At 59.7% G+C, this 22,486-nt stretch overlaps 2 protein-coding genes across 8 annotated transcripts in view; one reads left to right on the forward strand and one right to left on the reverse strand.

Annotated features, from left to right (window-relative positions):
• Nucleotides 1-77: 77 nt before the first annotated feature.
• Nucleotides 78-11,688, reverse strand: C31H21orf58 (chromosome 31 C21orf58 homolog). Its single transcript, XM_038581159.1, has 10 exons — nucleotides 8,320-11,688; nucleotides 7,494-7,554; nucleotides 6,628-6,701; nucleotides 6,038-6,178; nucleotides 5,578-5,659; nucleotides 3,663-3,802; nucleotides 3,178-3,344; nucleotides 2,798-2,863; nucleotides 1,952-2,069; nucleotides 78-209 (listed from the first exon to the last, which is right to left on the reverse strand). Exons 1-10 carry the CDS (start codon nucleotides 8,809-8,811, stop codon nucleotides 78-80), a joined length of 1,473 nt encoding a protein of 490 aa, XP_038437087.1. The 5' UTR covers nucleotides 8,812-11,688.
• A 732-nt stretch (nucleotides 11,689-12,420) lies between these two features.
• Nucleotides 12,421-22,486, forward strand: part of PCNT (pericentrin) — a 101,352-nt gene continuing 91,286 nt past the window's right edge. For 6 of the 7 annotated variants that reach the window (XM_038581705.1, XM_038581709.1, XM_038581711.1 and 3 more), the window contains exons 1-2: nucleotides 12,421-12,606; nucleotides 14,670-14,876. In XM_038581705.1, coding sequence (XP_038437633.1) covers nucleotides 12,550-12,606; nucleotides 14,670-14,876 — 264 coding nt within the window. In that variant the 5' untranslated portion in view covers nucleotides 12,421-12,549. The remainder of the gene's footprint in view (nucleotides 12,607-14,669; nucleotides 14,877-22,486) is intronic. The other variant, XM_038581710.1, reaches the window with a different exon arrangement.

A 22,486-nucleotide genomic window follows, 5' to 3' on the forward strand; every position in this document is an offset into this window, starting at 1 on the left:
ACGTTCCACAGCCTCTTTCCGTCAGTATTTCCTGTTTTAGCTTCTGAAACTGAAATAAACACAGGGGACGTCACAGCCTATGCAAGCTGTGCTGGGCCCAGGGCATCACGGGAGCAGGCCGTGGGGGCACACCAGGCCAACTGGGCCCGCACGCCTGGGCCTCCCACGTACCGGCGTCGGCAGCAGCACCACGGGCCCTGCCTGGAGCTCTGGAGAGGGCACGGCAATGACACGCAGCCTCCTGGCCCTAAAGCCGGGGATACTACAATTCTGAGAATTGGGCTTCTCCCGTGAAGCCACTTGAAAAGCATGAAAATGCATTTCCCACCAGACTGGTTGTGTCTCAGCCTGGACTGTCCCTGGGCCCTTGGGGACGCAGATTTGGGCTTGTGGCGCTCCTGAAGCCTTGTGGGCCTGCACGCCTGCCCGTTAGCGTCTCAGCCAAGACTGAAGGTGACCCCACAAAGCTCTAGCCTCTGCCGTTCTTTGTAAGAGGCCGAAGGGGGGATGCCTGGGTGGCTCAGTGGTTGAGCGTCTGCCTTTGGCCCAGGACGTGATCCCAGAGTTCTGGGATCGAGGCCCACGTCGGGCTCCCCACGGGGAGCCTGCTTCTCCCTCTGCCTGGGTCTCTGCCTCTCTCTGTGGGTTTCTCATGAATAAATAAAATCTTTAAAAAGGAAAAAAAAAGGCCGAAGGGGTCCCAAAACCTGCCACTCCTGCCAGCTGGAATGTCGGACATCCCCGTGCTTCATGGCCACATCAGGGGGTGTCCCGCTCTATCAGGCGATGGCCAGTGCTTCCACAGGACCTGGTCACTGTCCCCCCGCAGCCCACTCTGACCCTGGGGCCCAGGGCCCAGCCTCCACACAGCCCGTCCCCCCCTTGGTCATGCATGGGCTAAAGCTGTCCTGCAGTCCTCGTCACCAGTGACCCTATTCGTTGGCGTCCCCTCCTCCGTAGCTGCTCATGTTTTGCACTCATTTTCCTTTTCCGAGGATTTATTTGGTGGGGAAGGAGCAGGAGGGAGAGAGAGAGACTCCCAAGCAGATTCCCCACGGAGCAAGGGGCCTGACGACCAGGGACTTGATCTCCCGACCCCGAGGTCGTGGCCTGACCCCGAATCAGGAGCTGGCCAGTGAGCCAGCTGAGCCACCCAAGGGCCCCTTGTGCTCATTTTTCTATTGGTTTTTCTTTTCCGTGGATTCGGAGGGGTTTAATCCTTGAAGGCCGCAGGGCATGTGAGCCGCACCCTGACCTGCGTGGCAGCAGCTCTCCCTGGCTGTGTGCTTGTCGCGCCCACCCCCCGCCCCCAGCCACCCACCCGGGCTCCGCGAGCGCCAGCGCCCCCTCCTCCCGGGGCCCCTGGGTTGCCCAGGCCTGTGCCAGGGTTCCCTGCAAGGCCCGATCCCACAGAGCCTGGAGACTGGTGGGCGCTCATCCTCGCGGCCAGGGTGCCCCCCCCACCCGAGGGCACCCAAGCGCTGTGCTCCGCCTCCCACCCCTGCTCCTTCTTGCCCACGTGCACGCCCGCTTCACGCGGCCGGAGCTCTGAGCCACTCGGACCACCTAGTGGGACCTGGGGAGGGGGCGCGGAAGCCCTGCCCCCCGGGCCTGTGGGGGCAGCTGCCAGGGCCTGGCCCGACGGTGTCCAACCAGCCAGACCGCGGACGGCGGCTGTCGTCAGAGTTAGTGACTGGCAGCGTTAGACGGTCCTGCGGGTGAAGACCCGGGCTTGCCAGCCTCCGGACGTGGACAGAATGGAGGCTTCCCGTGTGTTGGGCCACGAGGGACCGCCCGCCTCTGTCAGGGGGCTTCCTGGTGTTAATCAAAATTATGTTGAGAACTTACAAAATAAACCGTGTTAGAAAATGTCAACGTGAAAATAAGCGGAGTCAGACCTTGCATTGCACTTCGGAGACGTTGGTGCCAGGTGGCCCGTGGGGACACCTACCGCCGTCCTGCGGGGGCTCCCGGCGCCCGGGGCTCGTGGGCTGCACCTGCGCGGCGCCCGCTTAGCCGCCACTGCCGTCTGCTCCCGGGGGGCCGGAGCTGAGCGAGGGGCGCTCTGGCTGGTGTGGGACTCGGGGCGTGAGAGCTTACCCCAAGAGTGCCCATGAAAACGTGTGTAGCACTTAAAAATGACATTTAAAAAAAAAGATTTTATTGATTTATTCATGAGAGACACAGAGAGAGAGAGAGAGAGAGGGGCAGAGCCACAGGCAGAGGGAGAAGCAGGCCCCATGCAGGGAGCCCGATGCGGGACTCGATCTTGGGACCCTGGGTCACACCCTGGGCCGAAGGTGGCGCTAAACTGCTGAGCGGCCCAAGGATCCCCTTAAAAATGACATTTACGTGAAAATTAAAACAGCAAGGGATGGGGCACTCGAGGCTCAGGGCGTGACCCCGGGCCCTGGGATGGAGCCCCACATTGGCCTCCCCGCGGGGAGCCTGCTTCTCCCTCTGCCCCCCATAAATAAATAATCTTTAAAAACAAAGGAAAAGTGAAGAAAGTGCAGATGAGGTTCAGGTCAGGACCCCGCCACCCGAGGGAGGCAAACACGCAGAGGCGCCCGGCCGTGGCCCCGTGGGCTCCCCGGGGGAAGCAGCAGCCGGGCGCCCTCACGCTCCGCTCCGCTGAGACTGCTCCCCGCGGGAAGGTTTGTGCTGCGAGCCGCGGGCTCCGTGGATCCTTTCTCTCAGGGCCCCTGGGCCACCTCTCCTGACGAGACCCCGGGCCCATCTGGCGACTTCGGGGCCTCGGCGACCACACCCGAGGGGCCGCAGGGACCCTGCTTACCAGAGTCCGCGCGCCCAGGCCCACGGGCCGGCTGCCTGGGTGGGCAGCGCGCCGTCAGAGGCGGGCCTAGGGGAGCCGGGAGGCCCAGACGCCGTCACCGCCCTGCCCGGCCCGCGGACACCGCGACAGCCCCGCTCCTGCCCTGCTGGCCCGACGCCCAGGCCCCAGGCGGCCTCCCCAGGGGGTTGGCACGGGCCCACCCCGAGCCCTGACCCCCAGGGGCCCCCCTGCCTCCCCTGGAAGTGGGTAGGGCCTTTCCAGACTCCCTGCCGCGGCCTAGGACCCGGGAGACGGGGCCACCGCGCCAGCAGCAGGGGCGACGAGGTGCAGCCGGCCCCGGGGTCCCACCGCGCCGACCCGCGAGGCTGGCCTGGACTTACGGGCTGCCGGCCGCCGCGGGGCCGGCCAGGGGGTGCAGCGCAGGCAGGAGGCCGGGTGCGGGCGGGAGGGTGGCCAGGAGCGCGGGCCAGGGCGGGCAAGCCGGCAGGGAGCCGGGGGCTGGGGGCGCGTAGTGGTGGTGGTGATGCACGGACGGCGCCCGGGGCCTCTGCAGGCGCGGGAGGCCAGTGAGGCCCGCACACGGCAGCCCATGGGCCCTGCTCCCTGGGCGCACCCTGCTGGCCCCACAGGAAAGGGGGAGGGATGGGGGGATGGGGAAGGGAGCAGGGGAGAGGGGGCGAGGGAGGGGAAGGAGGGGAAGGACAGAGGGAGGGACAGACGGAGGGCCTGGCCCAGCCTGGGCCTCTCGGTGGGAGGGGGGCGCCCGGAGCTTCACGCGCAGACCCCGGGTCAGACGCAGAAAGCCGCCCAGGCCTCTGGCTTCTATTTGCGTGGCCCCCTAGGCTGTGCCGCCCACAGAGCCTACCTGCAGGCCGGGGTGCAGGGGGGCGGCCTGGGATGCCCCCAGGGGCGAAAACACGGATGAGGGCAGGGCTCTGAGCATCAGGCTGTGCATCAGGATCTGGTGCAGCTGAGCGTTCTGCATCAGCATCATCTCCACCATGTCTGGAAGGAGAGGCGGGGGCTCCTCGTTCTCCTCCGGCCTCGCGCCCCCCAACCGGGACTGGGGGTGGGGGGCTGCGCAGGGCCCTGGGCGCGTCGGAGGCATGAAGCTTCGGGGCTGGAGGACATGTGTGGAGGAGGGTGTCCACTGGCCTCAGTCCTGCGCCCAGAGTCACGTCCCCCTACGCTACACGGCCAGGAGGCGAGACCCCCCAAAACCCCCACCCCACCCCTTGACCTCTGACAGTCCCGCAGATGTAATTAGGGATCTTAGCGGATGTTGTCCTGGGTGATCCCGGGCCCTACCTCCAGGAACGGGGTTTCCTACGAGAGCGGAGAGGGCCTGGAGAGGGACCCCGCAGCCAAGCCAGGACCTGGCCCCCCTCCAGCCGCTGGGGGGCCTGCGTTGAGGGTTCCGGCCTCCAGACCCAGAGAAAGCGCTTCTCTGTTGTTTCAAGCCCGAGGCCTGGGGCGTCTCCTTACCCTGAACCCATCAATTCACCTCAGGTGTCCCTGCTGTGAGACCTCCCCCAGCCTGTCCCACAGCAAGGAGGCCCCGAGGCTCTACGCAGGGCCCTGGAACCCCTCACCCTCCCAGTCAAATAAGGGGCCCCCACAGATGGGGCGGGAGCGGGGTGGGCAGCAGCCTCCCCACGGGCCAGCTCTGCCCCCAGCGGCCTCCCTGCAGATGTGGGGGTGGCCAAGCCTCTGGGCCCCACACTGCTGTTTCCTCTGTGGAGACCTGTCCTATGGGTTCTGCCCCGAGTCCCTCAAGGAACAGATCTTGTCCCAGGCCTGGGAGCATGGGGTGAGGCGGGGGGTGCACAGAGCAGCTCCCACGGAACGCGAATCCCTGCAAGGTCACGAGGTGGGGAGGCCGCGTCAGCAGCCACTTGCCCGGGGCAGCCCCGGTCCCGCAGCAGCCCCCGCCCAGGGAAGCTTCCCACTGAGCAGAAGCACCATGTGAGCAAGGCCCAGGCGGGACGCGGTGTACTGCCCGGCGTGAGGGCCCAGGGCAGCCATGCGGGGAGCCTCTGGGCGGCGCGCTCGCCCCCTGCCCCAGTGTGTGTGGGGGGGATGGGGTCCTGGACGTGCGCCCACGGCCGCGCCCATCACACTGCGCAGTTGGAGCTTGTGCTCTTTGCTCTGTCTCTCAATAAAGCGGCCTTAAATCCCAGGATTTGAAACTCATGTGAGGGGCGTCCGGGTGACACTGTCCATTGGGGTTGGGCACCGCGCTCCGGGTTGCTGCCTGGGATCCAGGGATGGAGTCAGTGCTCAGCGGGGACTCTGCTGGGGATTCTCTCTCTGCCTCTGCCCCTCCCCCAAAACAAAACAAAACAAAAACTTACCTAAAAGGAGAAACCATTTATTGGGTGTTTTTTTAAAAAAATTTTTTTAAAGATTTTATTTATTCACGAAAGACACAGAGACGCAGAGGCAGAGGGAGAAGCAGGCTCCATGTGGGGAGCCCGACGTGGGACTCGATCCCGGGACCCCGACCACGACCTGAGCCGATGGCCGTGGCGTCACCACAGAGCCCCAGACGCCCCCAGGGGAGCGGGTGAGCCACCTGTACAGCGGGCCATCCCCAGTTCTCCCTATTCCTAGTTCTCATTCCTTCAGAGGCCCCAGAAGAGTTTCCTAAGGTTTCTAAGGTCAACACGCTAACATGCAGGCGACCAGGAGGCCACACGCTGCCCCCAGGCGACCACCCTGTCACAGACGCACCTGGGAGAGGATTTAGTCGCATGGGGCGGGGGAGGCTACACACTCACCCTCCTTGATCCCCCCTGGTCCCCGGGGGGGCGGCCCGGCCTGGGGCAGCGGCTGGACAGCGGCGGCCAGAGGCTGCAGGGCCTGCGAGGAGCCCACCATCAGGAGCCCATGGTCAGGGCCCAGGACACGCCCGCCACCCACCCCCGCAAGGCGCTCTGCGTGATTCGCCCTCCACATGGGACACGCTGCCGGATGGACGGGGCCGAGTCTGGACGCCCAGCGCCCGGTGTGTCGTGTTCACCCTCAAACTCAGAGGCTGAAGCTTGAGCCCCCAACGGGGCTGCACCTGGCTTGTGGAGGGTTCGGCGACCTCCCATCCCAGGGCTGCCACGAGGTCCCCTGCAGGGCCCAGCCGGCTCCTCCCTGTGACCCCCCACAGCCCCCACGGCCGCCATTCGGAGGAGGGGTCCCCGCGTCCTCCCCGCGTGGGCTCTGCGGTCGGGCGGCCCCAGGGCTTACCCAGGGCTGGATGAGCCAAGGCGGCTCTGGGGCCCGCGGGGGCAGGGGGGCGGCCGGGTAGACGCCCAGGGGGGGTGTGGCCGGGGGTGGTGGGCGGCTCCGGGCTGGGGCCTGGGATGCCTCCTCCAGGAGGCGCTGCTCCTGCAACACCGAAGCGGGGATGCGCCGGGGAGGGAGCCGGTGGCCGGGGCGCACCGCACCTGGCCCAGCGGGCGCTGGCGTCCTCCTGCCCCACGCGGCACTCACTCGGGCATCGGAGCCGGGCTCGTGGCGTGGGGCACGCATGGGGACCACCCTCCTTCGTGGGGGGAGGGGACTTTAAACTTAAGTTTACCAAGTAACGGACCAGTGTGTGCTGGTTCCTTACGTGCAGCCCACGGGGCGCACTGAGCCCCGGCCCCCGGGCACGAGGTCGTGGCTCAGCCGGTCGCCCCCACCGCTCAGCATGGAGCCTCCGGCCCTCGCTGCTTCCCGTGGCCCCGGGCCCCGCACAGCGTTTCCCCCCAAAGCTGTGCAGCCGGGCAGGGGCTTCGGCCACGCCGCCCGAAGAACCCGACCCAGGCGCCCCTCCCCGCGGGCCTCGCGCCTACCCGGAGCGTCCGCAGAAGGTCTCGGCGCCTCCCCAGGGCACCCAGCAGGGCCGCGTCGGGCCGGTCCTCGCCTCCTGCGGGGACGCGGTCACTCAGGAAGGAGCAGGTTCGCCCGGGGCCCGGCACCGCCCTGCCCCGGGTGGGAGGCCCTTCCCGCCGAGCACCTGCGCCCCAAGCCCCGGAGGCCCGCCCGCCGCCCGCTGCCTCCAGAGCGGCTCCCAAGAGTCCTCCTTCCTCTGGACACAGCGCGGCCCGCCGCCCCCCCGCCCCCCGCCCGCCCCGCCCGCCCCTGTGCAGAGGATGGAGCGCAGGCCTGGGCGGCCCCAGGAGTCCCTCGGCCCGGCCCACTGCAGGGCCCTGCTCTTCCTCGCCGGCCAGGTCGCCTGGCTTGGGATTCCCGGTCTGGACTCCCATGGCCCTGGGGCTCGCGCCGCAGCCCCTGCAGGCCCCCTGCACCTGGACGCTGTCCCCAGGGAGGGCCGGCCTCCCCCTAGTTCCTGTGGCCTGACAGCCTGACCCTTGGCCAGGGTGGCAGGGGCCCAGGGGCCTGCTCTGGGCCCGAGGATGCGCCCACCTGACAGGTCGCAGCCCCCCGGCCCCGAACAAGCTTGCAGCAACGTGGGCCTGGCCCAGGCGTGGCCACCTCACGGGACCTCTAGTTCCTATCTGCAAACTGGGAAGGGTGAACGGGTCCCCTCGCGGGGCTTGCGTGAGGCTGTGATGTGCTGTGGGGGCCGTGTGTGCGTGGGTGCACGCGTGTACGTGCTTTAAAGATGAAAGCGGACGCCTTTCTACCCTGAGCGCAAGGGAAAAGCCAAGGACAGTCGCGCCGGCCTCAGGAGGAGGGAGGGGTCCAGGAGTCTTACCTGGCGTGACGCGCGGGTCCTCAGGATCCCCTCCCACGTGCTCACGCTCTTGCTCTAGTTTCTGTGTCGAGAAGGGCAGAGGGTGTGAGTGGGTGGGCTGAGGGCCCGGAGTGGGGCACCTGCCCCGTAGGCTGCGGGGATGACGCCCCAGAGGGCCTGGGGTGGAGGTACCCAGCTGGCAGGTGGGAGGGGGTAAGGGTTGTTCGTGCCCCCGGGGACCCCGCGAGCCACGCTCGGTGCACACACAAGTTCCACCCACAAGTGTCAGGGCCCATGGGCTGACGCCAACGACCCCCCCATCCGCGGCTCTCCCAGGAGCTTGACTCCGGCCAGCGCGTCCCGCCGCCTGTGACCCCCGGAGCCCGGCGAGCAGCAGGGTGAGCCCAGCCGGCCCAGGCCGCCCAGGACAAGGTGCTGCATGGGGCGCCCATGGGGACAGGCCAGCCATGGGACCTCAGGGGACGACGGGACAGGAGGCCGCGTCAGGAGGGGCCCAGGGCCGGCCCACGAGGCTGCGGATCCTGCAGTGGCCAGGCCCGTTGCCTCTCACACGCGGAACCCGGCAGGCTCTGCAGACGTCGGCGGTGCGCCCGAGTGCTCCAGCCCATGGGGCACCTGCCTCTGGGCCGAGAAGTTGTCAGAAGAACCTAGTTGGTTCTGCATAAATGCAGAGGAAAAAAACCAAACCCAAGAAACCACAGTCCTTCATCATTGCAAAGTGTTGGGGTTCAGAAGCAGGAGCCCCCTGACGAGTGCAACAACTCGCTTCAGGGCCGTGCTTCCTTGACGAGCTGCTAAAAGCACGATCCTTCCCCCCAACCCTTACCTTCTCCAAGAGTTTCAGGGTCAGTTGGGTCATCGCGTCTGCCACCGAGGAGTCCAGCATCCCGGACGCCGCGGCCCCTCCCTCCCTGCTTCTCAGATCATCTGCAAGGAGCACCGGCCGCGGAGAAGCCACCCGACCCAGGGGCCCCCCCGCAGGACTCTGCTGGGGACAGCGCGTGGGCGGCAGCTGCCTCTCAGGAGGACACCGCGTTGCCAGGCGGTTGCCAGGTGCTGTGGACACAGGAAGGCCCCGGCTGCCGGGTGTCCCTGAGAGGCCTCCTCCCCCACGGGGGTTGCCTGTCAACACTGCGAGTCTCCGGGTGCGGCCAGTGGGGCCGATGAGGGGCAGTGAGCAGCAGCTGGAGGGGACAGCGCGAGGTCGCGCGGAGGACCATCCCACCTTCCCTCGCCCTGCCCCCAGCCTCAGAACAGAGCCCAGAGGAGTACGGGGTGGGGGCGGCATCTGTACCCCGTGCTGCGGGGCCTGCCTCATCCGCCACTGCCTCCAGGAGGCCCGAGCCCCCAGCCCCCTCTAGGGCGGGAGTGGAGCCTGGGCACCAGGTCAGGGAGGGGCTCCACCTCCCTGCGACTTCAGGAGGTCCCGGCCAGAAGGGGCAGCTCAGGAGCTGGCCAGGGACATGCGTGGGGCCTCCCTGGCGGGCCCACCCCACAGGCACCTGCCATCACCTCGCAGGACACGGGCCCACATGGGGCCACCACTCCTCTGAGACAGGGGGTGATGGCAGGATGGGGTGCCCTGTGGGATCCCAGCCCAGAGAGGGGTGGGTGCCCAGGGACAGACCCCGGACCCCGGTCAGGTCGGAAGTGCATGTGTGCAGGCCGCGGGGGTTGCACAAATGACCTGCACACGGGGGCAGCGCGTGGATTGGATGCTGGAGCCATAGTCTAGGGCAGCACACTTCAGCCCCCCCCAACGCCTGAACCCAAAACTCGTGTCAGGTGGCCAACATTTGGCTAGAGGTCCCTGGAATCGCCCACGTGCGTCAGTACTTAGGGTCTTATATGCATCATGACGCTAACATTCAAACAGGAGTTCTGGCCGAGCAGAAAAACCGATTCAGCTCCGCTTCTCACTGTAGCTGGGAGGTAACCCACGCGGTATACGTAACACGCCCGTGTGAGCTACCTGCATGCCCGGTAGTTCAGATTTACAGGAGAATCAGGAAGACGAGGTAAGTTCCCTCGCGTGGCTTCCCCGTTATGAACCTAGACTGTGCGTTACCAACGACAACCACACGCATACTGCATTTATTCCCGTGTTTATTCCCTTTGCCCCGTGTCCTGTCTGTGTGGCAGGAACCCACCCAGGACCCACACGGCATCAGGCATCATGTCTCCTCGGCTCACTTGCTCCTGATGCCCAGGACGGCCCTGGGGAGGGCTTGCAGGTATTCTGCAGGTGTCCCCACCGTGGGGGCTTCAGGTTGGTAGGAGGAAGACCACGTCACAGCCACCGTGCGTGTGGTCGCCCTGATGTCATTGCTGACTCCAACCCTGCTCACCTGGCTTAGGTGTGTGTGTGTGTTTACTTATTTATTTTTTAATTTATTCATGAGAGACAGAGAGAGAGAGAGAGGCAGAGACACAGGCAGAGGGAGCAGCAGGCTCCATGCAGGGAGCCCGATGTGGGACTCGACCCCCGGACTCCAGGATCATTCCCTGGGCTGAAGGCGGTGCTAAACCACTGAGCCACCCAGGGATCCCCCTTCAGGTGTGTTTTTAGTGGGTTTCTTCGCAGTATTTTTCTCCCCTTTCCACTGTTCTCTGTGGAAGGAAGTCACTTACCGAGCGAGGGTTTTGTTTCCCTCCTTGGGGGGGGGGTATCTACATAACTCGGACAGCTCCGTAATTGTTAAGAGTAAATGGGGAGTCAGATCCAACAATAACGTAGTCTGGAAGGACCACGGAAATGTTTCTGGGGTGCTAGGGAACATAGGGTGGGAACCCACCCTGCGTGGGAAGACGGCCACGTGCCCCACGGAGTTCCGAATGTACGCTCACGTGAAGGCTGGGACTGAGGCTTGGATCCAGGACTGCAACCGCTCTTGGGAAGTCGATCCAGCGCTCGGCGCCGTCGGCTGGACCCCTGGCCCAGAGCCCACGCACTCACCCGCTCCACCCGCCGAATCCTGCAAGCGAAGGCTGGAGGCTGCACTAACCAAAGGGCCGTGGTCGGCCTCAGGAGGAGGAACGCTTGCCGGCGGTGGACTTGCCAGCACGGTGTGCGGGAGATCGGTCGGTCCACGTTGTGGTTGCTTTTGACTGCACAGCGTCACAGGGTGGGAGACCCGCTTGTGTCCACGGCTGCCACTACTGCGCGCTAATGGGAGGGCATCATCCTCACGCGTCCCGTGTCAGGGAGCAAGCAGGAGGCACACGGCCTGCACACGGTCTTTCCGAGTCCAGGTGCAGGAGCCGGTGAGCGGGGCAGCAGGCCCCCCGGGGGCCCAGAACAAGGCTGCGCACCGCAGTCCTGCTTTCTGTGCCCCTTTGTCTCTGCCGCAGGCCACCTGAGGTCGTGTCACCCTACCCTGCTCTAGACGGGCCCCGCCTGCAGCAGCGGCGTCTGCATTTCCCACGGCCGCGGGAGCCCAGCGGTGGTGTCCTGCGTCTCCTCCCCACGTGGGTGCCCCCACCTTGTCCGTGTCACCGGCCTGAGCTCTGCGGTTCCCCAATCCTGCGACAAACACGGTGCTGTTCTAGGTTGATACCGCGCGGGGGGCGGGCAGGGGTTCGCTCTCATTTTTCCATTTCACCCTAAACGGCATCTCCATCAGGAATGAGAAGAGTTAAAACGAGACCGAGAGCGTGAAGCCCGTTTAGACAGGATCGGCCCTCGGTGAAAGCCCAAGCATGGACGGTCTGGCGACAGCAACACGACACCGGGTGAGACGCGCGGAGTTGCTGGTGGGTCCATCAGCTTCCATGGAGCTGCGCAGCCGACCGAGGGCTGGGAATAGGGCCCTGCGCTGTTCCCCGCTGGACAAGCAGCTTCAAGCCAAGTCTGAGGCCGAGGAGCAGTGATTTCACGAGACTGGACTCCCACGCAGACCGCGAATGCACAACCAGAGCTGTCTTCCCCTTTTTTCTTTGAAAATTTTAAGACTTTACTCTTCAAAGACTTATTTGCTTTAAAGAGCGCGCGGGGGCAGCGTGTCCAGCTGAGTCCCCTCTGAGCAGCAGCCGCGCTGGGGCTGGAGCCCGGGCCGAGTGACGTCAGGAGTGGGAGGCTGACCCCACCGCCCCCCAGGGCCCCCCCTGACCCCGGGGGTCAAGGCTGCGGGCCGGTCCCTGGGGAGCCCCGGATAGATGCCGCGGCCTGGCCCGCTCCCTCCCAGGGTCCCCCCATCCCCCCCTGACCCCGAGGTCAAGGCGCGGCCTGGCCCGCCCCCCCCAGGGTCCCCCCATCCCCCTCTGACCCCGGGGACAAGGCGCGGCCCGGCCTGTCCCCCCCCCAGGGTCCCCCCATCCCCCTCTGACCCCGGGGTCAAGGCGCGGCCCGGCCTGTCCCCCCCGGGGTCCCCCCATCCCCCCCTGACCCCGGGGTCAAGGCTGCGGGCCGGTGCCCACTCCGCCCGGAAGCGCGTCCCCAGGGAGGAGAGTCCCCGCCCCGCCCCCCCGCGCGGCCGCAGCGCGGTCCAGGGGTCACACGGGGGCGGCGCCCGGGGAACCGGAGTTCGGCTCCCGCCACCGCCCACCGAGGGGCCCTCCGCGCGGCCCGCGAGCTCCGGGCCTGGCTCCCTGGCGCCGACCGGCAGCTCCGGGGGGACCCGACGGGGGACACGACCGCCCAAGGGCCCCGCAGCCCGCGCCGGGAAGCCGCCCTCCGCGCCCGCGCCCGCAGCTGCGACGCCCTCTTCAAATCCGACCAATCACAGAGGGCTCCGAGGCCTTCGCGCCCCGCCATTGGCCCCGCTGGGAGGCGGGGCCTTCATCCCGCCAATGGGAGGCCAGCTGCCGGCAGGGGCGGAGTCCCGTGTGGACCGCCCCGCCCCGACTGCGCGTGCGCGAGGGCAGGACCACGGCGCCCCTGATTGGCTGCGGGGCGGACGGCGCACGCTGGGGGCGGAGCCGGGCTCACGTCTGCGTGACAGTTGTCGCGGGGGGAGGGCGAGCCCGGACTAGGGGGAGGGAGTGTAAATAGAGCGGAGGGCGGCGGCGTGTGGACCCCGTGCCCTCTCGGGGGGCCCGCGGGAAACCCCGGAGGGAGATGGACGAAGATGAGCAAGAGCAGCGGCGCAGAAAGGTGGAGGCCGGGAGAGCGAAGGTAAACGGCGGCGCCTCCTCCTGCTCCTCCTCCCGCTGTCCCAGCGCGGGTTCCCAAGGGCAGGTCCCGGCGACGGCTGCCGTCCCCTGCGAGGAGCGATGCGGTGCGCCGGGGACCGCCGCCAAGGCCTTGCCCTTCCCGCCGACTCGGCTGGAAGCCGCCTCCTGACCGCCGCCATCTTGAATCCGCCGCCCTCTGCCCGGCCCCGCCCCCGTGGCGGCCGCAGCCAATCACCAGCTGGGGACGTACGTGGGGGGTGGGACTCCCGCGCGTGGAGGCCGGGCGCGGGGCATGCCGGGATTCGCGGGGCTGCGCCTGTGCGCGGGGCGGGGAAACGCTAGGCCGGGAGGGGCGTGGCCTCAGGAGCTGCCCCGCCCCCCGCTAGCGCCGCGGCCTCCTCCTACTGGACACTATCTGCAGATTTTTGCTGTACCTGGAATTATGCAGCTTTTTTTTTTTTTTTTTTTTAACGTCTGGAAGTCTTGGAGTGTTGGTGCGGGGGCACCTGAAGTGTTGACATTGCACGGGGCCTGCCGCTTCCCCTTCCCTGGGGCCCAGGTGAGGGGGGGCCCTGCTGCAGCGGCCCCTCGGGCTGGCCTTCCTGGCGGGGCCCCACCCCTGACCGAGGCGCCTGTGGGTGCCCTGGGAGCTGCGGCAGGTGGCAGGCCCTGTGGGGCAGGGCTGAGCGCGGGGTCGGTGTCACCTGTTGGCAGGTAGAGCCGCGTGAAGGTGCGGTGTTGGGGTTGGCAGTGGCCGGACACTGGGGTTTGACACAGACCGGGTCACCGGAGATGCTCTGCAGGAGCATCCTTTGAAGGAGCCCATCGCAGCCCGCCGTGGCCTGACAGCAGCGTCTCGTGGCAACAGGCAGGGGACAGGGTGGCCTTGTGCAGCCTTCTTGCGAAGAAGAGACGTGGACTGGGGTTCAAAGAGGGAGGTGGTGGCTGGCAGGTGCCCGGCACCAACACGGGCGGGAGATGAAGAGGAGCTGGAGTTGAATACTTGGCATGTGTTCCTCCTCCCCCTCCCCCCTCCCCGCCCCCACCTGCAGTAAAGGTGCATGGAGGGGTGACGAGGAAGGGTCACCTTGTTGCAAGATGAAACCGGGCATCTCTTGTTGGGAGGCCCCAGGCCAGAGTCGGGCATGACCATGTGGGGGGGAACACGGGACTGGCTTGGAAGGCAGGCTCTGTCCCGCAGACACGGATTTTCTCGCTCAAGTGGCCTTATGTGATTTTCCTGTCTGTGAAAGTGAGCACTTCTGTTACATTTGCACAAGCAGTCCTTAGATGCATTTGCTTTTATGAGCACGGTTGTCATTCGAAGGAGCCGACGGCCCCCCGTGACCAGCCGATGTTCGATCTCCTATGTTTGAATAAGGTCTTAGTGGGAGACGGTGTGTGGACAGAGTCCAAAACCTTGTCAGTTTGAGGCGCTGAACGGAGCTGGGTTGTGTCTTCTGATGGGTGACATTCTGTGGAGGTCCCTGGTGCATTGGTGAGCTGTGTCATGAAAAATAGAACATCTGATTCCATAAAGGAGGATCTTAGATTGACCTGGCTTAATTAATTTTTTGCTATTTCTGTACCTTGCCTCAGATTCTATGGCTAGGAAGTTTTGGCTAGGCTATATATTTCCTCATTTGGGGGGAAATGGGGGCAAAAAGAGATTTAGTATTCACGTAGTTTTAAACCTTAGGCACGTCTTGATTAATAGATGTATTTTTTTCAGTTGTATTTTTCTGAAAACTGCCAGGGGCTAGGAAAGCTATTTTGCCAATTGGCCGTATTGCTTTCTCTCGTCCGTATGTAGGCATAATTAACAGTCCTCGTTATGGGACTTCAGAGAGAATTCTGAACTTAAATGCTAGCATCGCAGGTATTAATGAAGGCAGAGTTTGTAGGACAGGGATCTGTTGGTTGACGTGGGCCTGGCGAGGTTTGGCTGAGTACACTGAGCCAGCCCCAGAGCCTCATGTTCCCCACCAGCTCCTTGGCTTTGTGGTTCTGTTACTTTTTTCTTACTTATCTTTGCCTTTACTATTTCTCTACGTTTTTGCGCAGCTTGCTCACTTCCGACAGAGAAAAACAAAAGGTGACTGTGCGTATCCGAAGAAAAAGACGGCGAAGAGGAAGGGCCCGGCTGTCGATGCGCCTGTCCAGGAGGAGAGCCCGGTAGCCACCGAGGATGGTGGACTCCTGGGAAGAGGAGGGGACGTTTGCAGAGACACGTCGTGCAGCGACACCCCTGACGGAGCAGGAGCAGCACAAGTAGGTGTCCTCAGCGCAGTGCTTTAGCATTTTGCTTATCTTTTTTTTTTTTAAGATTTATTTTTTTTATTTATTTATGATAGAGAGAGAGAGACAGAGATACAGGAGGAAGGAGAAGCAGGCTCCATGCCAGGAGCCTGACGTGGGACTCGATCCCAGGTCTCCAGGATCACGCCCTGGGCCAAAGGCAGGCGCCAAACCGCTGAGCCACCCAGGGATCCCCAGCATTTTGCTTATTTTCTAGCTGTGACCCGTGTGACTTTGATCCGCTTTTGCCCATTAAAGGTGGGAAAAGAATTTGACTTTACAAAAAGGGAATATATTTTTGTGTTTTCACTCCAACTGATTTGATCTTCTATGATTTTGGGATTTTGATTGAAGACAAGTGTCAGCGTAGGTTCTTGCTTGGAAATTTTATCAGTGTGGGTGTGGCTGTACGTGTCAGCCCCTTTCACAGGCTTGTCTTTGCACACTGAAGCCATAACATTCCTTCGCCTGCTTATCGTTCTTTGCTCTTTACCTTCTCTCTGAGTGGAATGAAGAGGGAATGAGTGCAGGTGTTGCACAAATGGTGTCTTGCTGGATGAGGCACCACCATCCTCTGCTTGAGGCCCCGTGAGCTGCAGGGGCAGGTGTGGCCGACTAGTGGATGTGGGTATTGAGGGCGCTGAGCCCGCTGGCCTCCTGATGGCCTAGAGTGGGATCTCGGGGCCTTGCTGTGTACACGGAGCAGGAACAGCTTTAGGTGTTGTCTAGAATGAGCTGGAATACGGGTGGCTGGAGGCAGAACTTGACGAAAAATCATCATGTATCTGTTCTGCTTGACTGGAGAAGTGGAATCATTGCCAGCATGTTAAATTTATTATACCTTACCACATCTGGATTTTTTACTTTTTTTGAAAATTTGGATGACTTAGCTGTTGTACTCCCTCATCTGGGGAGCATCTGGCCAGCCGATCCCATCTCACCCCTTTTCCCCCTGCAGGCCAGAGGGTCACCGTCATCCTCTGTGCTTGTCTTGGGGTAGAGCAGCAGTTCTCAGCAGCCGTCTCCGTCGCAGCTGTGCCAGTGAACGAAAGCTATGTTACTCTTCTCTGTATGTTTTCTCTTAGGCTCCTTTTTTTTTTTTTTTTTTAAGATTTTATTTATTCATGAGAGACACAGGGGGAGGGGGCAGAGACACAGGCAGAGGGAGAAGCAGGCTCCATGCAGAGAGCCTGATGGGGGACTCGATCCCGGGACTCCAGGATCACGCCCCAGGCTGAAGGCAGATGCTCAGCCACTGAGCCGCCCAGGCGTCCCTCTCCTAGGCATCTTGAGGAGAAAACCTCCTGATTTATGATTAAGTTATTTATTTTAATTTTACTCTCAAGTCAAAGAAATCTTTTTATATTAAATCTTCTACATGTTTTAGTTTTTCACTTTGAAATAATGTCTGGCTTAACAAAAAATTTGCAAAAATTAGCACAGGGTTTGTAGATACCTTCTTCCACTTAGGCTCTTGAAATATTACTGTCTTGTGTTATCGGTATGGTATCATAATGTTTCATTTGACGCTGAAACAATATCATGAGCTAATTGATGGAGCTTATTTAAATCCTCTCTACTGTCCCACTACTGCCCTTTTACCCGTCCAAGGTTCTGTATTGTATTTCAGCGCCCTGCCACCTCAGTCTACTCCATTCTGGGTTAGTTTCTCAGTCTTTTTTTTTTTCTTTTTTTCTTTTTTTTTTTTTAGTTTCTCAGTCTTAACTTGTCTTTTTAAGTTGGGCATCTTTGAAGAGTCCTTGCTGGTTTTTTTTTTTTTTTTTTTCTTAAGATTTCATTTATTTTTGAGACAGAGAGCACAGGAAGGGGGCGGGGCAGAGGCAGAGGGAAAAGCAGACTCCTCACTGAGTGGGGAGCCCGAGGCGGGACTTGATCCCAGGACCCTGAGATCATGGCCTGAGCCAGAGGCAGATGCTCAACCATTGAGCCACTCAGGCATCTCTCTGTTGCATTTTAAGACTAAGAAAATAATCCTCCTTGGCTGGATGCTCTGCCCTCAGGGCCACTGAGCCTGCAGCCTCCCCACGTGGCCCTACATGGAGGCCCCACCCTGACCCCTGGGCAGACACTCTTGCTGAGCTTGAGGAAAGGACCCCATCTTCTGAAACTGAGGAGGAAACAGCCTGGCCTGCCGGGCGTGGCAGCCCCCGATGGCCTCTGGCCCCCATATCACTGTGAGGGTCATTCTGCCCTTTTGTGGAACGATAACACGTGGTCGTGTTTGTAGAATCCCAGAAGTCTGAAAGATCTTACTCTAGCCTGCCTGCCTGTTTCCTGTGATGCAGACTGGCAGTGTCTCTGCCGGTATCAGCTCCACTTCACTTCCCTTTCTGGCCGTGGCTGGTGACTGGCTGACTCCCCGAGTGATCTCTGAGCCAGCAGTCGCGGCCACGCCCGTGGTTTCTCTGCAGAATGCACATGCTCCGTTTTTGCAGAGAATTTTCCAAATCTTCAAGTTCTGGGCCCTCTTTGCTAGCAGTTCTTCAGAGTTCCTCCCCTCCGTCTTAGCGTGAGCTGAAAGGAGCAGCAGGCCACCCCTGCTCAGCTGGATATCCTGCGTCTTCGCTTGCAAGTTCCGCCTCCCACTGAGCACAGTGCAGCAAAGCTCTTGGCCACGTGCGTCCACCGGTCACCTTTGCTCCAGCCTCCCAACGGCACGTTTTCCAATCCTCTCGGAGGCCTCGCTGGAAGGGCCTGTGGCACCTGCATCTCTGCCAGCGGCCCCTGCCCATCACCCGGTTCCAGAGCTGCTTGCTCATGCGGAGGTGTCTCTGACCGCAGCACCCCCACCTGCTTCCCGGGTGCGTCTTGGTCAGCTTGGCCCTGTGATGAAATACTGCAGGCTGGAGGCTCACACAGCAGGTGCTTGTCCTCTCATGGTCCGGAGGCTGGACATTGAGATCGGGTGCGGGCAGGGCTGATTCTCCTGTGGACGCTGTTCTCCATGTGTCCCTACCTTCCTGTTACAGGGACACCAGGCCCCACCCTGTGAGTTCATTTAACCTTAATCCCCTCCTCAGAGGCTGGAATCTGGGGGACACCAGTCATTCCGTAACGGGGGGAGGATGTGATAAATCTGAAGGTCATATTGAGAGAAAGGCTGTGGAAGGCTGATTGGCGCCGTGGCGAGTGGCGTGCTCGGACCTTCACGGGCTCAGAGTAGGAGAGAAATACTTGACCTTTGTCTTTTAAAGGACAGAACATGTTGCCTGAGGATCAGAGTCAGCTTGAAAGTCAGAGGCTCAGGCTAGAGAGTCCACACTGGAGGAGCATCCGAGCCAGGACGACGTCGTGGAGAGACGGGTCGGGGTGGAAGAGCTTCCGGCTCGCGGGGCTCTGTGCCCTGGCGTTCCCCGCCAGCAGGGTCACTGTTAGTCGGCTAACGTCTTGCCCGTTTCAAGGGAAGTGTCACGTTTGATGTAAAGTTCTAAGGTGAGGTGTTTGCTCCCACCTCGTGGATTCGTCGTTTTCAGGTGCTGAGCTGGTGCCTTCCCTGCCCCGGCTGGGGAGTGAGTAATCTTCCCGCCTGGGTGAGGGCGGCGCGGGGTGGGCGGTGGGGAGAGCGGCCTCACGCTGCCCGGGGCGGGTCGTGGTGCCCGGGGCGTCCTGGCGTGAGCGAGACCGCTGGGAGGGGCCCTCCGCCCGCGGACCTCTGCCTGTGGCTTCAGTCCATTTGTAGTGGAGACACTATGTGCTGCGACCTAGTTTTCCATACATAGGGCAGCTCGGTTAGTCTGCGATATCTCAGCTGGTTGAGGGGCTTGGGGGAGCAACGGTGCGAGAGGGGGTGTGCGAGGGATTTGCTGTCCTGCAATGACCACGGCAAAGCATTTTGGTTTTTTATTTATTTATTTATTTATTTATTCATTCATTCATTTATTTATTTATTTATTTATTATTTATTTATTTATTTTTTATATTAATTTTTATTTACTTATGATAGGCACACAGTGAGAGAGAGAGGCAGAGACACAGGCAGAGGGAGAAGCAGGCTCCATGCACCGGGAGCCCGACGTGGGATTCGATCCCAGATCTCTAGGATCACGCCCTGGGCCAAAGGCAGGCGCTAAACCCCTGCACCACTCAGGGATCCCTGTTTTTTTATTTATAACTTATCATAAGTACTGCTTCCCTACTTCAAGCCGTGATTTACACCCAGAAGCTGATGAAATGTGTGGGCTTCTCTAGAAAGATGTGCGTGCTCATTCAGGCAAAATCTTACTTACAGGGGTGTCTGGGAGGCTCAGTCGGTTCAGAGTCTGACTCTTGACCTCAGCTCGGGTCTTGATTTTAGGGTTGTGAGTTCAAGTTCTGTGTTGGGCCCCACACACAGTGGAACGCACTTAAATTTTTTCTTTTTCTTTTTTTCTTTTTTTTGCATCCCACATGTGTTGTCTGTGAACGTGTTGATCTTTCCTCTGCCGACGGTCCTGCCCAGCTGACTGTCGGCTGCAGAGCTCCTCTGCAGTCTGGTGGCTACAGATGAGGGAGAGAGAACCTTCTCTGTGTCTGCTGGCTCTTCACGTGGTGGGCAGTGGTCAGGCTGCCATCAAAAGCTGTTTTTTCATAGAGTTGTTACTTTAATGAGCTGATGGTAATCATAAGCCAAAAATGTAAAATCACCATGTGTTATTCCTTTTTTTAAAAAATATTTTTATTTATTTATTCATGAGAAACAGAGAGACAGAGAGGCAGAGACACAGGCAGAGAGAGAAGCAGGCTGCATGCAGGGAGCCTGATGTGGGACTCGATCCCAGGACCCCAGGATCATGCCCTGGGCTGAAGGCAGATGCTCAACTGCTGGGCCACCGGGGCTGTCCATCATGTGTTATTCCTACTGGGTTCTCAGACGTCTGTTCTAAGGTTTCCAAAGGCTGAAGTTCCACACACAGCAGTGAATTCCTGTGATCTGTACACCCCTTCCCCTTTCCTTCGTGATGTGGTTGTTAGGACAATCTGCTGTTTATCCCAGAGAATTGACTGCAGTTTGGATTTTGTTGTTTGCATCCCTGTGGGTTGTTGGGAAGCTTCCTCTGACACCCTGGCCCTCTGCTGTAGTTTCTGTAAACTGCCACTTCCGTCTAGAGTAGAGGCTTGGTCAGATTTTGGTGGTGGTTTTTTCAGAATTAATTAATTTCCCCTTCAGAATTTTATTTACATTCAAGTTAATGTACCGTGTACTGTTATTCTCAGGGGTAGAGGTCGGTGATTCATCCACCGTGTACAGCGCCCAGTGCGCGTCCCATCGCGTGCCTGCTTCATGCCCGTGCCCCAGTGACCCTGTCCCCCACCCCTCATCCTTCCAGCAGCCCTGTTTGTTCCCTGCGGTTGAGAGTTGTGGTGGTTTCAGCGGTAGCCAGCGTGTAATTGTGCACTTGTGTCGGAAGGCACGCGGGGCCTGTGGTCTCTGGTGCTGCTTGGCGTCGTGGCTTGAGGCCCAGTCTGCACACTTGTCCACCCGAGAGGTCCTCCTGAGCTCCCGTGGCCGATGTGGGTTCTTGCCCGGAACTGTCATTTTCCAGGACCGCACAAGATAATCATGTCTCAGGTCTGCCATTCCTTCCTTATGGATTGTGACGTTCTGTGGGGAGAGCCTCCCCTCATGGGTGATTGGTGACCCCGAGGTCCAGTTTGTATTGGGAATCAGGGAAAAAGCCTCATTCTTTCCCGTTAGTCACTGGTTTAAAAAGGTTATGCGTTTCCCTGGGCTACACTTGTCCAACTGTGATCAATGAAGTGGCTTTCTTGAGCATCACTGTAAATTGGCCTGGTTTTAATGATTTGTCGTGAGCAACTCTGTGTCTGTTACTGTGCTGCTCAGATGTTCCCAGCTTTGACCAGGGAGAGAATCTTTAGTTTGACCCTCCACGGTCACGATGATGGCTTGCTTCCTTGCTTTTGGGAAAAAAATGTCGCAGGTCAGCTTGTGTATTTCCTGCCCCAGGCCTGCAGCCGCTCATTTCTCTGACTCCTGGCTCCTCTTAGTGGGAAAGAGTTTTCAGAAACATGATCTGGACGTTAGGGGTTTCATTGCTTTTAGGTCATGTCAGTGAATAGTTAGGGTTTTGTTCTACAGGTTGATTTAATACTGACATATTCAGATCAACAGGTTGCAATTTACTCAAGTTTGAAATTTCTAACATTAAAAATATATGTTCCTAACATGAACGTAATTACCCAGTAATCATTATATATAGTTTTACAATACCAATATATTTTTTAAAGATTTTATTTGTTTATTCATGAGAGACCCAGAGAGAGAAAGGCAGAGACACAAGCAGAGGGAGAAGCAGGCTCCATGCAGGGACTCGATCCCGGGTCTCCAGGATCACACCCTGGGCCGAAGGCGGCGCTAAACCGCTGAGCCACCTGGGCTGCCCCAATACCAACATTTCTTTGTACTTATTTTTGTCCTTTAGATATTTTCCACAGTCATATTAAAGTCACTTGAAATAGTTCTGCTCTGTGTGATTAAGCTGGTAACTTAATATATTTATATTTATTTGTTTTATTATCTCTTCATGTTTTAGGGATTTTCATTTGTTTTGATTTTGTTTTACAATTATGTAAAACGTCAACATGGTTCTAAAATTAAATCTATAAAGTCAAAGCATATTCAGATAATTTGACTATGCCTTTCCCTTATGTACTATTTTTTTTCTTGCTTTCTAGTTAACTATTTAGTTTTTTGCTTATTGTTACATTTCTTTCTTTTTCTGTGTTTTAAAAAATATTAGAGAGTGAGCCTGAGTGTGTTAAGTATGAGCTGGGGGGAGAGGGAGAAGGAGAAGCAGGCTCCCCATTGAGCAGGGAGCCAGATGCTGGCTTCATCCCAGGATCCTGGGACCATGACCTGAGCCAAAGGGAGACCCATAACTGATTGAGCCACCCAGGGGCCCCTATTGTTATGATCATAAAAACGAAAGTAAATAAATATGTGCATATATTCTTTAGCATTTATTTGTTTTTAGTAGCAGGATATGTTACATACTTTTCTGTATCCTGCTTTTTTCCACGTACAGTATCATGGAAATCACAGCAGTTTAAGCATCGGACTCTTGATCTCAGCCCAGGTCTTGATCTCAGGATCCTGGGTTCAAGCCCCATGTTGGGCTCCATGCTGGGTGTGGAATGAACGAATGAATGAACAAATATCTTAAAAAAATGAAAGTGATCTTTTATGTTTACCAATTTATCTGCCAATTCCAGGGCTTTTGTGTGTTGGTATAGACCCTATTTTTCATCGTGTATCATTTTTCCTGAAGAACTTCCTTTCAACAGTTTTTTGGGTAGTGCAGGTCTGCTGATGAATTTTCTAGGCTTTTCTTTTTTTGTCTGAAAATGACTTTGTTGTGGGACGCCTGGGGGGCTCAGTGGTTGAGCGTCTGCCTTCTGCTCAGGGTGTGATCCCGGGGTCCCAGGATCGAGTCCCACATGGGGCTCCCCATGGGGAGCCTGCTTCTCCCTCTGCCTGTGTCTCTGCCTCTCTCTGTCTCATGAATAAATAAGACAAATCATAGATTTGTTTCAAGTTACTTTTTGTGTATTGAGTACCTTGACTT

The sequence above is a fragment of the Canis lupus genome, chromosome 31 (genome assembly GCF_011100685.1).
Source record: "Canis lupus familiaris isolate Mischka breed German Shepherd chromosome 31, alternate assembly UU_Cfam_GSD_1.0, whole genome shotgun sequence".
In the NCBI taxonomy this organism is placed as follows: Eukaryota; Metazoa; Chordata; class Mammalia; order Carnivora; family Canidae; genus Canis; species Canis lupus.

What these genes read in the sequence shown, in the direction of transcription:
- C31H21orf58 (XM_038581159.1), bottom strand. Translation starts at nt 8,811, where the DNA reads ATGAGGCAGGCCCCGCAGCACGGGGTACAGATGCCGCCCCCACCCCGT. An exon ending in CCCTGAAACTCTTGGAGAAG is followed by an intron (nt 7,555 to 8,319) that starts GTAAGGGTTGGG and finishes TTCTCGACACAG; the next exon opens with AAACTAGAGCAAGAGCGTGA. An exon ending in GGAGCCCCCGCAGGACGGCG is followed by an intron (nt 210 to 1,951) that starts GTAGGTGTCCCC and finishes TGCCCTCTCCAG; the next exon opens with AGCTCCAGGCAGGGCCCGTG.